General features: G+C 38.2%; 2 protein-coding genes across 3 annotated transcripts in view; one reads left to right on the top strand and one right to left on the bottom strand.

Annotated features, from left to right (window-relative positions):
- The window catches only part of GRID2 (glutamate ionotropic receptor delta type subunit 2), a 1,393,842-nt gene that overhangs the window by 1,361,287 nt on the left and 14,634 nt on the right, over window positions 1-17,921 (top strand). The gene's annotated exons all lie outside the window — the stretch shown is intronic.
- Window positions 14,107-15,148, bottom strand: LOC110572129 (BCL2/adenovirus E1B 19 kDa protein-interacting protein 2-like). The gene is made up of 2 exons (XM_044912910.1): window positions 14,502-15,148; window positions 14,107-14,369 (listed from the first exon to the last, which is right to left on the bottom strand). The coding sequence occupies exons 1-2, from the start codon at window positions 15,065-15,067 to the stop codon at window positions 14,135-14,137; spliced, it is 801 nt and encodes a 266-aa protein (XP_044768845.1). The 5' UTR covers window positions 15,068-15,148; the 3' UTR covers window positions 14,107-14,134.

Raw genomic sequence — 17,921 nt, 5'->3', positions numbered from 1 at the left:
AGTAAGTGCTTCCCACTGGAAAACACTTAATTGAGTCTTTTGCTCTGAGGATATAGGATGAGCCACCATCGATAGGTTCTGAGCCTGGGTCATTCAAGGAACTAGAGACTGGCCTCGGAGGATGGTGGAGAGGGACAGGGCACAGCCTCCTAGTGAAGGCCTGTAGAAACTTCAGCTAGTTCACAATTTTTATTTAAGATCGAGGTATTTCTTTATTGCCCACGATGCTTCCTCTGTACAAAGGCATTTACTGACACTCTCTATGTTTGCATTTAACACACTAGTATGATTAAACTCTGTTTATATCCTTCTAGTAGCTACATCTGCCATTTGGGTCACTGCCACAGAGTAGCTACAGTTTCTTCAACTATAGACTCATGATCCAAAGAGCAATCTCCATATAGAAATCATCTTGCTTTTTTCCTCCTCACTCCACATGGAGGCAGGTACTTTCACCTTCCTCAAACTGCGGGCCCCACACTACTTAATGTTGCAGATTGGCCCACCCAACAGGGGTGAAAAATTCTGAAAGAGGGAAAAAAGAAACTTGGGATTGTGACTTTTTAAAAACAGATTTATTGATTTATTTGAGAGAGAGAGAGCAGGGGGAGGAGTAAGGGAAAGAAATCCCCGAGCAGACTCCCCGCTAAGCGCAGAGTGGGAGGCAGGGTTCCATCCCACAACCACCCCCCACCCGGCCACGATCAAGACCTCAGCCTAAACCAAGAGTCGGGATTCTCTAGTTTTTAAAGAGTAACGAATTAGACACATTGTTTCTGGTCCAAGCGATCACTTAACTGTCTCTGACTTGATATAGAGTACCTACTTTGAAGGACACCTAATTTGGAGGAAAAGTAGTCACTGTTCCCCAAGATGATGCCACCTCTCCCCCCCCCCCCCCCCCTAAGGTAGCAGCACCTGGTGACAGACATTTCAGGAAACTCACTCCCTAGGAAATACATTGGTGATTGCCTCCAACCCTGGCCCATTTGGCACTGCATAAATAAACACCATCGATTTTCCCTTGGCTATACTGACTCATTCCTCTGCCACAGTCAGCTCTCACCTCCTTGCCCTAATCAAGAACCTCAGACATTCAAAGTTATAATGCCTAATAAATTCCAAGAGTTTAACAAATATTAGTTCCTTCCTCTTCTGCCTATCTGCAAGCCTGGATCTCAGCTTCTGGTTGATCGGATTACTTTCCTAATTCTAAGCCCATTATAAATGCTACTAATAAGGGCCATTCTCACATTCATTATTTCATTTAAGAGTAATAATAACTGTATAAAATTCACCTTCACAAAAATGCCATTCTACTCTTTGTTGAGGCAGGAATTTTCTTGAAAGGTAAGTTTTAAGCTACTCTTGATTGAGGTTTTGTTGACTGAAATACTGCAGAGCCCAGGATGACCTTCCAATAAGCTAGGCAGAACCCGGGGGAGCTATGGGGAGCTGGCCCCCTTATTCTGTGCATTCTGGTTAGGCTTAGTTCTCTAATCCGTGTAGAGCAGCCACTGTCTTTGGCTTCTTCTATGGTCCCAATCATTTATCTTTAAGAAAAAGACTTAGAGGAGTGCCTGGCTGGCTTGATCAGCAGAGCATGCAACTCTTGATCTCAAGTTTGTAAGTTTGAGCCCCACATTAGATGTAGAGATTACTTAAAAAAAAAAAAAAAAGGAAAGAAAAAGACTTAGAGATATTATCAGGGCCAATCTGTGTACTGAAGGTGCTATAGTCCCAACCTCAGATCTTTTGAGACTAGGTGTTTAGATACAGATGTTGATTACTCTCTTGTTAGCACCAGACAAGTGGTTGTCTCATTGTCCTCTGTAGAACTATAAGACACAACCCAAAATGATACTTGAACTTTCTTCTTAAAATCTAAAATCACATTTCCCACAGAGTCATTACACGTAAATATCTAATAGGATAGAACAACACAGTGATAATCCACTTTGCTATAAAGTATAATGGGAGGGGACATGGGGGAAAAGAAGATTTAAAGTTTAAGGACCTGAATTCTAATCTTGGTTTTATCATTTTTTTATTTGAATTATCTTAAGCTTCTGGACTTTAGTTCATTTTTCTCTTCTCTTCTATTTGCTCGTAAGGAGTGATTATAAGGCTGAATTAAGATAATGTATTTGAAAGCAATGAAAAATTATCATTCATATCTAATTGTTGATAATTGAGGGATTACATAATTTCAACAAACTACATCTGTTATGTTAAGGCTGATTTTAGTTCCTTTCTCAACCACACTTAGCCCAAAAAGAAGAGAATGATCTAGATCAGTGGTTCTCACACGTGACTGATTTCACCTGGAAAGCTTTAAAATGTATTGAGACATTCTCAGGCTCTACTTACTAAGGTTTTGATTCAGTGGACATAGATATAGGCCCAGGAGACCGTATTTTGTAAAAGCTCCCCAAGTAAATTGCTATAGCTTTTTTGAAGGAATTGGCAATGGGTGTTAACATTTTACTCTTAGACCTGGTAACTTTACTTCTAGAAATTTGTCCTGCCAATATACTTGAAAAAGTATAGAAAGATATACATACAAGGATTTTTACTGCAGCTTTGTTATATTAAAGAAACTATTTAGATGTCCATCAGTAGGAGACGACTTAAATAAATGATGGTGTATCCATACAGTTGAATGTAATGTTGATATTGACAGATATCCATAGCACACATTATTTTTAAATTTAAAAAAAAAAAAACAAAGCAAAATAACTAACTAAGTAAATAAGCAAATCATACAATAGTTTTATGATATGTTCTTCTTCGTGAAAAATAAGAAGTGGTGTATACATTCACATGTGGGTGTGGAACTGTTGAACCGTTGACAGTGGGCAAATCTGAGAAATACGCTTGGGGGAGAGTAAGAACAAAGGAAATGTGGGACTTTTCCTTTTTAATTTATACATTCCTTTTTACATTTTTTTCTTATAGCATATATGTATGCCACTTTTTTCAAAGATGACCCCCAAGTGATGAGCAGTCATGTCCAGAACAACTCCAGATTAGGAAATGTGTGAATTTCCTCTCTCTGGCATTCTTTGTTACTACTCTTATAGTTTATTTTTATTTTTTTAAAGGGTCAATTTTTTTAAAGATTTTATTTATTTATTTGAGAGAGAAAGCGAGAGAGCACGAGCAGGGTGAGGGGCAGAGGGAGAGGGAGAAGCAGACTCCCCACTGAGCAGGGAGCCGACACTGGGGCTCGGATCCCAGGACCCTGGGATCATGACCTGAGCCAAAGGCAGACGCTTAACTGACTGAGCCACCCAGGCGCTCCATTTTATAGTTTATTTTTAAAACTATCATTTACAATCCTCCACATTTTATCATTGTCAATTTCATCACTTAGAATCTTCCTGAATTTTCCCCATATATATCCTAACTGCTAATTCATTCCCTCATCTAGTCTGTGAATATATACTGAGTGCTTCTGAGCACTCAAAAGTGCCCTGTAGGTTCCAAAGTGCTATTCCAGGCACTGGCAACAAACAAGAGTGCAAGCCCTGCCCTCATGGAGTGAGCATCCTAACTTCTCTTAGCCTCAGTCCCTTCATCTGTAAAATGGATATATTATTAGTAACTTTCCTTTAGGGTCATTTGAGGATGAAATAAAATCATGTGTGCCAAGCCCTCAGCGTTGGTATCATAGAAGTGCTCAATAACTCTAAGCTGCAATAACTTTTACTCTCCTTATCATCATCATTTTTTCATGACCAGCTGCTTGATCCACTGTGAATTTTCTAGAAGAAAAAACTCTACAGAAATTACATTTCATCTTAAGAGAATGTTATTGTTGGGGCATCTGGGTAGCATAGTTGGTCAAGCTCCTGACTCTTGGTTTCCACTTAGGTCATGATCTCAGTGTCGTGAGATCGAGCCCCACATCAGGCTCAGCGCAGAGTGTGCTTGGGACTCTCTGCCCCCCCCCCCCCGCTCACTCTCTCTCTCTCCTCTCTAAAATAAATAAATCTTTTTTAAAAATGTTATTGTTGATCTTATAGACAATTGAAGTACATCTGCTTTGCAAAATCACAGCAGATTTTAGAAGACTTAGGGAAAAAGATAGAAGTCAAGTCAATAAAAGGAAGAATGTGGTCTCCTGCTTAATACTTCCCTGAGCCACAGATTTCTAATTTCCTAGGTTTAACAAAATAGATTACATAGCAGAGGCTGATACACATTTATAAAAATATACAACATTTTGTTCATGTCAGTGATCATGAGGAATTTCTTTTGGAGATAAGGTTACCAAAGGGCAGCAAAGTGGCCCCTTAATCCCAATAGCAGATACTCCTTTGAGTGAAAACCGCAGTTTAGGAAGCTTGGGAAATGGACTTCTCTTTACATTTACACTTGAACTTAAACAGCGCAAAACATGGGCTAAGTCAGTTTGAGCTTTCTTTTTCTTTTCTTTCTTTTTTTTTTTTTTTGTATTGACTCAGAAGCCAAATATGGAGCCAGGTTTATCCAATTAAATGTATTGTTTAAAAATGAAAACAATTACATTTTCAATTATAATGAAGATGCAAATTACAATTGCTTTAGTTATGGTATGTTTCTTTTTCTTTTTTTCTTTTCTTTGTTGTTGTTGTTGCAGACAGACTTAATTTTTCTTTCAGCAAAGGAAAAAAAAATTGAACAATGATTGTTAGTGGACTTATTGGAGTGGTCCCCGGTTAGGTTCACCCTGTGTTGGCAGCAGGGGCTAGGTTGTCTAATTCTGTTAGCTCTACAAGAAACCCCAAGGTAAACAGAACTACCACAGATTGTGTAACAATGAGCAACAGGTGATTCTGTGCCAAAGAACCAGAAATTTCTCCATGTAAAATATAGATCTTTGGTATATTCTAAAAGCTATTTTTATTGAGAAGGAATAACGGGCAAGCAATATCCCAAGGTCCTGAATTATAAGAACTATTTTATGGTGGAAAGGGGAAGGTACTAAGTACTCATTTAACAAATATGTATTGTGTAACAATGTGCTTTGTGCTTGTGCTGGGGAGAAGCTACAGAGGTGAATAGGGTGCAATGCCTGCTCTTAAAGCCCAGTGTTATTGCAGCCCCACAATGCTATGGCAGAGGAAAGCTTCATTTCACACTTTATTTAGGGAACGCAGCCGGGCTGCTCTAGTGACTTGGTTAAATACTCGTCACAAAAGCAGGATGGTCAACTCTCCCATCAAGTACAAGCTAATATACGTTGTTTTCTACAAATTCTTGAACTTCAGCTGAACATTTGGGTTGCAGTCTTTCTCAGGAATCATTATTCCAAGGCATGTTTTCACTCCTGGATTTGGTCTCAACAGGACTACCAAAACGGGAACAAGTACCAAATATTGAATGAAAAAAAAAAAGACCCAAAGTGTTTTGGTAGTCATGCCAGTTTTGTTTTATGTTTGGTGTGAACATTATGGAAACCAATCAATATAGTACACTGCAGTGAGTCATTTTAAACTAACTTTCTTTTCAGACCTTTTTGGTACCACAGCGAGGCTATTTCATTTGCTTATTCTAGTCATCAAAATGGACTTGTAAGTCTGGTGGTTATGTTCATTGTATATGTTCTAATTGGCCAACTCTGTTTCTCACTTGAAAAATCTCCAAGAAATAGAATTCTCTTTAATAGAGGCAAGTGTTTGCAAGTATTGACAAAAAGTCACAGATTTTTTTACAAGGAGATGGAAGACAATATTTTTCACTCCTGCCTTGTCTGTGTGTATGTATGCAAACTATAGAAGACAAGAGTCTATTCCATCTCAAACCACATCTAGCAAAAGGTACATAATACTTTAAAAAGAAAGCTGTGACATGACATTCATTAAAACTGATCATAACACTTTCTGTCCTGTTACTCCACTGAAACAAAGTTGAAAGGAATTATTTTACAGCACATGTAATTTAATCAGAATTTTAAAAATGCCTGTCTGCAAGTAACTTTCTTTTTCCACTCTGCTTTGTTCAGTTTCACCATAAAAGCAATTCATTTCTAAAGACTTGAAAAACTATTCTAAAGCATATATATCTCCTTCTGACCCCTGTAATTTTCTGAATGCATCAAATACCATGATTAGGGACTCTACAAATAACTCCCGTGTGTAGCTCTTCTCTCAGCTGTAATATTACATTCATGTGACTGTTTTATTAATGCCAGTGTGCCTCACTGGACTATGTGATTGGTGAGGGCGAGGATCATCTCCTATTTCTTGTCATTGTTCTCCAGCAGCAGCTGAGTGCCCAGCATATAGTAGCTGCTCAATAATTATTTGTTGAATGAATGTTATGCCATATAAGGCACTTTGGAAAAAGTGGGTAATGATCCCTTGACTGAGTTTTATTCTTTTTATGAAGACTAATCACCTTATATACACACACACAAAAAAACTGCTGCACATATTTGCTTGTCAAAGTCTTATATGTAAAATGTTTTAAGTCGTTCAGAGAAATAGTATACTAATAATCTAAGTTAATTTGTCATATTATCAAATGCAAAATTCATTAATAGTCTCTGCTACTTGAAATCATTTATCTTAACGACATTCAAAAAATTAGGATGTCTTAATTCTCACAGTGTCACCATGAGGTAAGTACTATTTTTTAAGCTGCAGATAAAATGTTTTCTACTCAAAAGAAAAGACTGTTTGGCTATATTGGTTTTTGGATTAGTAGGTTTCCTTGGGCATATGATGTCTAACAGCTCAAGGAAATTTTGATAAATGCTTAGAAAGACTAATAAGCATAAGAAGTATTAAAAACAAAAACACATCAATTACTTATCATTAAGAAATGTGATCTATAAAATTAATCACAACTTCACCTAAAAAGGGTTTGAGTGTATTCTGAAGTCTGAGTTGAGACATTGTGTAGAGATGCTGGGTGGGTCCGTATCTAGTAGTAAGCGGTCATCTAAGAACTTGATAAATGATATACAAATAAGTAGCATGGACATTCATTCTGAAAACCCTATAAATTATAAGTGTGGTCAACAGTTAATGCATGTGTGATCTTTTATATGGAAATTATCCCTATGAACAGTAACACCAAGAGAATATGGGTTTTTTTGTTTTTTGTTTTTTGTTTGTTTGTTTGTTACCAAGAAAGATTCCATGAGACTCGACAAACTGAAAGGCAGGATAGAATTTTGGAATAAGAACCTCTGCATCATTCATACGACTCCTTGGAGAGTCTGCAGGAGGCCAGGAGTAATTAGCTGCAACTTGTCTTTGAATGAGAGTCTAAAGCCGCTTCTGCCAGTGAGAAAAATGCATAAAGGCGCTAAATGATTATAGGTATCTAAACCAAGATTTTGTTTAAAGGCAGGTACATAAGATAGCAAGCATACTTCCATCAAAATGCCTTACAGTTTTTTTCATTTCTATTATGTTTAACCCCCCAAAATAACTTTAATGTGTGCCAAACGACCCATTCTACTTGCAAGGTCTGACAGGATGTGGAGGCTGACAGAGATGAGGGCTCAAGGCAGGAGGAGCACTGAATTACTTTTCTTGCTTTTTTTTCTTTTCATGTTAGAGATAAGGCCCAAAGGACAACATAGATCATTGTGATAAATGTGTTGTATCTTCATATTTCATTGTAGTCGTCAAGAATTCTTGCCAAGCCATAAATGTTAAGTGAACCAGAGCAACAACTGGATAAGGTACAAGTGTAGTCGGTTAGAGTCATATTTGGTCTCAGTAAGAAGTATTACCTTTGTCCTGATTATTTTCTTCATTCTATTAAATAGGTTAGGTAAACTGGATAGGGATGGGCAAGCCAACCTTTTATTCTTCCTTCATTGTGTATGTGTGTGTATGAGAGAGAGAGACAGAGACAAAAGCAGAGACAGATAAGTTGGTAAGATTTTAAAGATCATTTCGGTTTTGTTGTATTTTGTAAGTTTAAATTTCAGTGTTCAAAATGTACTAGTTTCCTCTGTCATAGAAGGGCTTTTAGAAGGTTGACTGAATTAAAATACAGCTTATCAAAGTTGTAAGATACAAGGGAAATGATCATTTGCAAAATAAGGTGTGGATTAGGAAGGAGGGAGAAGTGCAGTTGGAATCATTTTTCAAGGGGAAAATGAGAAAACGATCCCAGTTGCTCTCCATGCTTCATAGAGCCGCCTGGCCATCATCTCTCTTTTCTTCTCGTTCTTGGAATTGAGTATATAGGGAAGGGAGAGTCAGTGGCACTGAGCTTCCTTCAACTGATGAAGGGACCAGAGGCAAGTTTCTCTCCTACCCCCACCACGCTTCCATCTGTCCTGTTCCTTCTCCGGAAATGGCTGTCCCCCGCAGAGCGTCCCCCCCCCCCCCCCCCCCCCCGCTCTGTATCTCAAAGCCTTAGTTCAAATAGCTGCCTCCTTTATAGCACTTTCTTTGATCACTTTTGCCAAAGCGACCTCCCCACCCCCCCCCCCCACCCCCACCGCCACCTACAGAACTAGGTAACGTTTCTTTAATGAACCTCTGCAATGCTCTCTTTGTACAGGCTTTTTGTTCTTCCTCTCCCTGCCAAAAATAAAACAAACCAAAAAACAATACCCTTTGGCCCTATGACCTTACACAAACGAATTCACTTCCCTGTTCCTGGGTTTCTAAATACATAAGAATGGAGATAAAATCAGCAAAGTCATAGGGCGGTTTTGAGAATTACGTAAGTTAATTGCCATAAAGTGAATTATGCTGGTGAAGAGATAGATAGGTCTCAAGAACTGTGAGGAATTATCAGGCGTTGTTGCTGCCTACTGCCCCCTGGGGAGCACATATTAGTCTCCCTTCCTGAGCTCCGCCTTTCACCCCGTCACCCTATGTGCAAACTACGATGGTAAGTACTGCAGAGCACACAAAGATCCCCGACACCATTACCTGACCTAAGGAGCTCATAATCCTTTGGGAGAGGTCAAACAGATCGCTTGGGTGAAGGAACAAAACAGTCATTAGAAAATTATAAGCGAACTTCTGGAGAGAGTTCAAAGACAGACAAATCTGTGGTTTCACCAAACGAGCTTGATAATGAGAATCCCCTGGGGTGAGGATTCTGAACTAGTAAATCAGAATCTCTGGTCTAGAGCCAAGGAAATGCAAATGATCATTCAAGTGGAGAACCTCTAGAATAGTTGTAGTTGGGGATAAAGGCTTTCTGTTAAAAGCTAATTTTGACCAGGAGTAGGCACAGTTTTTCTAAGAACTAGGATAGAAGAGAGAGTGATGTCATTTCAAAAACATAAGGGAGTTTCTACCCAGTGGCTTAATCTTCTCAGTAAAGTAGGAAATGAGATCCTCTGCTAAGAATGAGGCAGGTGGAAGTGCAATTCAAGGTTTGGGAAATGTAGAGAATATTGGGAGAGTTGCTATGGTGATGTGTTACAGGGCTGAACTAGAGGTGAATTAAACCGAGGGTCCATTATGCTGCAATCAATATTCCTTACTAGAATTTCCAAGTCCAGTTTATACCTGAGTTAGGATCATTCTCAAGTCCTCAAAGCTCATAGAAATGAAAATGCCCCAGTACTATTGATAAAGGTAGATTTTTTAATATTATTCACAACAAAAGTAATGTAAATTCTGAGGATCACCTGACAACCTTGTTTCTTCTGGCCAGCGCAAAATTTAAAATGTGATCTCATGAAACATCTAGGAGTCAGATTCTCATAAATGACAACAAATCTACCCATTGTGCTCTCGGTTGATCTGTGGCTAGCTGCTGAATCCATGAACTCCCCTAGGGTGAGAGCAAGGTTTCATAATTAAACGTATGGTGGTGTTGCTTTTCTTGTATTTTTCTTTTTGGTGAGTAAACTATTTTATTCGTCTCATTTTTCCACATCACATTCTCAGGGTTGTAATGGGTCTCCCACAGTTCCAGGCAGTTATTGGTTCTTGGGGGGAAATGCTCCTGTGGCATTATTGATTGCAGCCTTCATGGGAAGGACAGTGATTGACTGAGTTGCTTCTTGGGCAGCTGTGAATTTGCTGTACAGTGACAGGTCCTTCGGTGGCCTCCTCAGTCTCAACTTGACAAGAAATCTGGAGAAGGAGCTAGCACTATTGAAATGTCGTGTCCTCACCCTACATTATATTCTGTCCCTCAAATTAAACCCAGGTCAGTGAGAGGTCATGGTTAAGAAGATAGTAAATGATAGCACTGAAATTGAGGCTGTCCTTCTGTCTTCATAAGGCTTCTGGCCCCTGGCTTGACCTCCTAAAAGCTTCATGCTGTTTTCCTAGGCTTTTCACAGCTGCCTGCTTCCTCACCCACAATCTCAAAACTTCACACTCCAACACTCTATTCTATTGGCTAAACTATCAGACCGGACATTTGACCTTAGACAGCACTGTGGGTTTGGACTTAACCATTGTCTCTGTCAGTATTCAGTTCCGAAAAGAGAAATTGGAACCCAATAAGCAAATGGACTCTACTCTCTCATCATGGACGCACCATGTTAGTCTTTATAATGATTATAAGTTTAAGATCGGTATTATTTCATTCCATGGATTAGAAAAAAATGAAGCTCAGAGGGGTCATGTTACTTTGCCAGTACATTCTCAGGAAGTAAAGAAACAAGGATTCCACCCAAGTTAGTCTAACTCTATATTCATATTCTTAACCGCTACACTCTCCTCTTCCAAAAACCTCAATCCTTAAACTATTTCCCCTCCTTCACATGTCCTAAACCCTTAGCTGTCCCTCACTGTCATTCTTTGACTTCTCTTTGATCACATTTTATTGTGCCTTCCATCCACCTGCATACTTGCAAATAGTTTTGTGAGTAGAATTCATTTCGTCTATTTTTTGCTCACTAAAACACCTAGTATATTGGGTTTGTAACTTTTGATCCTTTGTATCCTCAGTTTTCTGTATGGATCGTATCCTGATTTATCGTAAGTGAAAGTGATAAGACTAACACAGGGTAGGAGATGATGATGGAAGAGAAACTGAATAGTTGCCATTGATTCTCAGGAGCGGGGGAGGGGGGTGCTAGGACTTAGTGGGCCCTGTCATCAATTATTAGATATGATCTCCATGGACACTGTTTGCCATACTTCCCATCTGCATGGCTCCAGGCAACCAGTGCCCAGAACTGAAGGAGAATGGAATCCAAATGTTAAAAAATTTTTAAAATTCAGAAACTTAGGAATTCTCTTCAATGGTCTCAGGCTATGATCAGTGACATTAAGCAATAACACTCTCTCTCCTCTTTCTTGCACACTCCACCAGAGATGTTCACCCCAATACCAGCTTATCCTGTTCATGCATCTTAGACCAATCCTTATATATGAAAGATCCTGGGGTATCTCCAGAGCTCTGTGGACCATCATGGAGACTCACTGAGAAATAACTTGGTACTTAATGTAACAAAGAATCTAGAAGCACTCCTTCTATTTTAATTTCCTCTGATTCATGTTGCAGGTCATGCCTCACTGCAAAAACTGGATAAGAGCATAAGTCTCTTTTTTTTTTTTTCATTACAACTACAGGAATATCATTTCACTATAGTCTCATAGAATATGGTCTCTTCTCCTAGAAAGTAAGCTAACCCGGGTAATGTTACTCTTGGTACAAAGTGCATCTATTTCTCACATTACCCTTGTTGCTGTGGTACTGTGCCTATGTATTGTATATGGAATGCCATCACTTGAAGTGCTCTATAAAGCTTGAGTTTTTACGTCAATGATACTTCTTTTTTTTTTTAATTAAACCAGTTAAGTTAGATCCATGACCCCAGCAGAAAGATAAAATAATACAATTTTATGTCCTTTCAATCAGCAATGGAAAATTAAAATTGAATGGTATGAGGGAAATGTCACATAGTGACAAATTACAAATAACAAACTTCCTAAGTGCTTTTCCTCTAACCTACTAGTTATAATCTTAAGCCTTATAGTTATGAAACATTTATTATGGGGCATGTCCCTATACCAGATTCCATTAAGGTGTAGGTTAGAGCAGGTGTCGTTTAATCCAACGATTCACAGCACATCACTCTCGTTATATCCCAAGTGTTAACACTGTTCCTTCTGAATTTTAATGTTCTAATAGATTAAAGGTTACCTGTGCTTTAAAAAAATATTTAGGAAAATGCATCACTTTTGCAACAAGTTGTATCTATAGTTAGGAACAATGCTTGCAAAAGCAAAAGTGAATAAACACAATAAACTGTTGAACCTGAAGAACTGTGTACTTTATGTGGAGGAAAACCACCTATTTAAAAAGTTCAGCAAATTTTGAACGGGATAAAGACTTACAGATGAAAGACTACTTAAAGAGCTCTATAAATATAGACTCCAATCACAATTAAATTCAATGATCCTTTATTCGTAATTCTCATATGGTAAATTCAGAAGGAATGCCTAAGTTGTTATTGTTAGTTTGCTTTTTCAAAACAAACTGTATCTAAGGTTTGAGCAAGCAATAACGGTTTTGGCTTTATTTGCTATAATGACATTAGTTTAGGATCTGCCCACGGCTGCTGCATCCAAGTTAAGTCAGAAGGCTGCTGAGGAACATCTCATGCTGGGAATCCTCCAGCATCTCCCATAATGGGACTTAGGTTAGCATGCCAAGTTTATAACTGAGGAGGACAAAAAGTAAAGGAAAATTCTCTTTTTTAACAGAAACTTTATACGAAAAATGGCAATGTTTATAAAAGCCACATGTGTGTTCAGTCTGGGATGGAATAAATCCTAAAAGCTTAGCTCTCATCAGCTTCAATTTTGCTATTCTAGGACATTCTTTTGTAAATTACCTTATAGGAAGGGCTGGGGTGTGGTAGTATCCTCAAACTTGGAGGATACTCATTTTTCCACATGTGTATGAGTCACACAGCATATGACACAGTATCAGACCAGTCTGTTGTTTTAGGATGATTTTGTGGGTAATTAAGTTCTGTTTGGGCACCTCAGTACAATGTATTTCAGTGTAGAGTCAAGGTACTTACCAAATCAAACAAGAAGTTTATATGCTTATATCAAATGTCGTCCCAAACAGCATAATGTAATCATGCTCTAAGACTTACAAAATAACTTAATTTACAGTACTGTCAACATGATTCAACAGAAAATGTGAATATACACAAATCTGATTAGGTCAAACACCTACCTCCTATCAAGTTTAAGTAACTGATACAGAAGTATTTTGGTAAAGTGCCCACATTGAGAGCAGTTAAAAAAGCAGCCCCTATTTTCTACAGAAAAATAGGGACAGTGAATAACTCATCACATTCTCTGAATACTATACTGCACTCACAAATTCTGGAGAGTGATACCCTAGACACACAGCTTATTTCACATTAGTGAACAGACCTAAAATTTTTATAAAGTTCTGACTTCTGTCCAGAAGATAAAATGTCCCATATATACATATATACAAACCCCATTTCTTAGCCTCTTAAATTCTCTAGTTCTAAAAATGGCTTTTTGACTTGTCTTTAAAGTTTAAAAAGGAGAAAGTGTGCAATACATTTGCATTTGCGCTTCTGAATTAAGAAACAGTATTAAATGAGAAAAAAAAGCTTAGGATAGTATTAGTGTACTTAGATTATGTACATGACCTTTGGGTATTCATGAGAACCAGTTTAACTGTCCCTCACCTTATGAGCAACTCTGTTTTCTAAGTTACCCAGGAAATGTATCTAACCATTTACAAAAACAAAAATTCGAACATGCACTTTACAAATCATGGTCTTATTTACCTGCATATTCTTCCACAAGACAGGTATACATTAAAAAATATTGCTCAGAAACATAAAAATATATATTATCTCTTTCCTTTACCATTTAGGCATATAAATAGTTTACTAAAGATGATGCATCATTCAACAAACAAATGCAAAAACTGCTTTATATAAAGTGTGGTTCTCTGCTATTTAGCAATATAAAATATAAAATGATTACAATATAATTAGCTAATAAAGAGCTAAATTCAAGAGATTTGCAAACCAATACAGCGGTGAACAGTCCCTTATACAAAAGTCCATTAAGGAAGAGTCAAGTCAATTTTGTAACAGGTTACATAAAAATCAGGGCCAATAAATGCATTATAAATGCAAAAAAGAGCACTGCTTCATCAGCACATTCTTCAGTCTTGTTCGGACTAGACGCCAAACTTACTATTCACTTTTCGGTTCATCTTGTTTTCCATTAAGCTCTTGATCAACTTGTTTTATGCATTCTGGTATGCCAACATATTCCATGGGGACAAGTTCTGTTAGTTCTGCCAAATTAAAGACGTATCTAATTTTTTGGCTGAATTTTGAGCTAATAAAGGATCTTGTGACAGTTAGAAGCGTTCTGATAAACCATGAGGGATGTACAATGATTAGTGATTTTAGGTTTTTCCGTAACCTTCTATCAATTTGCTGGTAGCATTTCCTGAGCCATCCCAGACTGGGCATTTTTCTTTGAGTTGTAGCACCATTTCAATAAACTATCATGTAGTTTTCTGCTACTAACAGCTCCAAAGTGCCAATAACATACTTAAAGAGATTGTCCATCAGGTATCTATAGTTGGGCTGACCACTTTCAGGCATAAAACAGACAGCAAACACAACAATGGCATTTAATCCATCCGCATAATATCCTCCACGGCTGATAACTTTTTTATAGGGTTCAATTGCCTTCATATCGACCCTGTGGTCCTGTTCTCCAATTCTGAACATACGCCAGCATTGTCCATCTTCTTTTTCCTCTGCTGCTGTGTATTCAGTAATTGAGCCTTTCCTAATAATTTCAGTAGTTTTGGGTTTTGGAAGATCATTTTCCCACTCATATTCATTACTGTTTTCTGATGGCGTGTCTAAGCCATCTAAGTCAATCTCCCCACTTTCATCCAAATCATCTGACAGCACAGAGCCATCGCTAGGATCCAGGGCCAGGCTAATGTCTGGAGCCGTGAGTTTCTTTCTTACTTTATTTCCATTAACTTCAGGCTGGCTCTCTGGTCCAGTTACAGCTAGTATATCTGCTTCCATACTATCATCCTCTGGTAAAGGTACTGGAAGATCTTCATCTTGCCATTCTTCCTTAAGTTCCACACCTTCCATCCTCAGCTTAGATTCAATATCAGCCACAAACTCCTGATAATCCAGAGAGCCGATGTCCCCGGAGGAAGCCTTGGCTCCCTCGTCTTCTTCACCCTCCAGGCCGGCGACATGGGGCTGACAGCCAGGGCGCAGGAGGTAGTGCCGAGAGGAGCCCGCTCCCCTCAGACTGCCGTGGGAACCGGGGCCCAGTCCCCAAGCTAGGGCTGCGGCGGCAGCAGCTGACCCGGATGCAGAGAGCGACCCCGGCCTACTGCAGTGACACTTCTTTTATCAGAGGGTTTTATCTTCTTTACTCATCTAGAAACCAGTAGAGCCCAGTAACCACTGTTGTTTACCGCCATATACAAGGTAAAGATTCTTCACAATTTACCAATATTTTGAGCAATGTGGTTACTGAAAAATATAACTGGCTACCCAAACATGGGTAGATTGCAGTCCCACAATTATTCATCAAGGCTCTTAGAAATATTTCGGATCCCCCACTTAGCTAGGTTGCTTTTATTTCTAATTCACCAAGATTGGGAACAGACGTGAAAGGCTGATTATGTCAAGTTTGGGGGAAAGTAGAGAAGCAACAGGCTTTGCAAATGCCTCCATTTTGTACGTACCCACATATGGTAACATCAGACCTATTTCTGAATAAAGAAACTAGCCATGCAGTCCCTCTGACAATCGTTATCAGGACTGAATGACACTCCATTTTTATCGAGCCTCTTCTCTGAGTTATTGAAGCCTCCCATACTATCATCAAGTAAGTAAACACTGCCATGCATATAGCTCTTGCTATCATCATGGGGAAACTGTAAGCGGCTCCCACGCGTTTGCACAGGAACTATGCGAGTCAGCATCCCCCTCATAACAGCACATCCATGTCATTTCATCTTATCTCGACACACAGATACGTAGAAAGATAGACTATTCCCTTTCTATCTGTTGGTAACTTTTCTTTCTAATAATTGCCAAAAACTTCACTCCAGTAAGCAGTTAGTCCTGCTGGTTAAAGAAAATAGATACATTATCTGAGGTAATAGATAAGTCTCATTAAGAAGATGGAATAGACTAATTCCCAGCATATCTCCCATGCATGGGAAAACTAAATTGTGAAATACAGCAGTAACACATCAATTATCTTTTCTACATGAAGTTAGAGAAGTCTCGCTGCTACTTTATACCACATTATGTAATTTTTTTTTATAAATAACCATTTATGTTAGAGTACCTCAGTTTGCTACCTCATTAAAAAAAAAAAAAAGACAGCCAATATTTCTATTCCAAGTGAGACTCACTCTTTTAACTACTTACAGAATCCAGGTATTCTATTTAAAATGTATGTTCCTACTGATTATCAAATGCCCAAAGTGTGGGTGTTTGTTATTAGCCTAAAAACCAATGCTACACATCTGACAATATTACACTTTTAATGAAGATTGGCTCTAACCAATGAAAGTAAAGCTAACTATCAGCATTCAAAATAAAGGTTTTAGAGATTTCATGATAAATAATGACTTGTTATCAGTTTACTTTCAGTAGTTTATCATATCAGGTTATCATAGGTGAAGTACTTGAAAACAATTTCATTTCTTAAGTAGCTTAAATATCTCTCCCACAGTCTCATTTGCATAATTAGTTTTTATTAGCAAATGTTTTTTTAATATGACTGTAACATCCCAGATATAGAAATTTCACATCACTGGAGTTAAATTAATGAAGTTTATAAATGAAGACTTGGCTTATTAAAGTAAATGATAAAGTAGAGGATTATTTGTTTAATTTGTGGACTGTAACAAAAGTATGACAATGGCAATAAAATGCCTTGCAAATTATAAAGTGGTATCTTAAAAAGGAAGATTTTATATTTGTATGTATCCTAGTTTTTAAAAACATCCTAACTACTGAGAAGGAGAAGAAGAAACATAAATTCTACGGGTTCTGAGTCTCAGACCAGTTCTATCCCAAACACGATCCAGAGGGAGAAAGAAGGGGATCAGAAGAGAAATTCCAGGAAAAGTGCTGGACAGGAAAGCCACTCGCAAATGATAGCCATACCCAAATCATGACACTTGCCATGGTGCCGTACGCTTCACAATCCGTGTGTGTGAGTCTGTGCGGGCTGCCCTCACACAGTACCACATCCTGGGGGCCTACACAACAGACCTTTAGTTCTCACAGTTCTGAGGCTACAAGTCCAAAATCAAGCTTCCAGCCAGGTAAGTTTCATTACGAGGCAGCTGTAACAACACGCACTCCACGATGCTGTTCCTAAACTGTCCATTGTTCCAAATCCAAGGTTTGGTGACCCTTTTGCACAGTGCTTTTCATTGCCCAGCCCCTTCCAGGACATATAATCACATTGCGGTGGGATCACACAGGAACGCGAGTACAGATAATCCGTCCAAGTGACAGTTTGGGTTTGGTTTTGTTTTTTTCCCTCGTTTATAGAAACATTATAGTGTGTTAAGATTCATAATGGAAAGAAGTTAGAAAGTTGAATTCACCTTTTAAAATATCTGAAATGAACAGACATTTCTGTTTTTGTATGGGTTGAGTCACTTGGAGGAAAGTTTATGTGATGTTACTGTCTTAACATTCTTGATTAAAAAATTGGAAAACACTTCCAGCAGAGTCAGAATAATACTAAATATAATACAATACACCTGAAAAGTTAGAATATAATTTTTTAAAAGTACTTTAGACTGTCCATCTATGAAAATATGGGTAAAGCATAGCAAAATTATTTTCCTAAAGTTGTACTATTAGTATTATCAATGATCTAACTCTTGGCTGAGAATTTTAATTAATTATACTGAATTTGTCCACCATCTTGAGTACAAATAGACCCTGAGGTTTTGGTTTG

This window comes from Neomonachus schauinslandi, chromosome 2, assembly GCF_002201575.2.
Source record: "Neomonachus schauinslandi chromosome 2, ASM220157v2, whole genome shotgun sequence".
Lineage (NCBI taxonomy): Eukaryota > Metazoa > Chordata > Mammalia > Carnivora > Phocidae > Neomonachus > Neomonachus schauinslandi.
Note: the sequence above shows the minus strand (reverse complement) of the source record. Positions and strands in the feature narration are given on the sequence as shown.

What these genes read in the sequence shown, in the direction of transcription:
- LOC110572129 (XM_044912910.1), bottom strand. Translation starts at nt 15,067, where the DNA reads ATGGAAGGTGTGGAACTTAAGGAAGAATGGCAAGATGAAGATCTTCCA. An exon ending in CTGATGGACAATCTCTTTAA is followed by an intron (nt 14,370 to 14,501) that starts GTATGTTATTGG and finishes AATTGATAGAAG; the next exon opens with GTTACGGAAAAACCTAAAAT.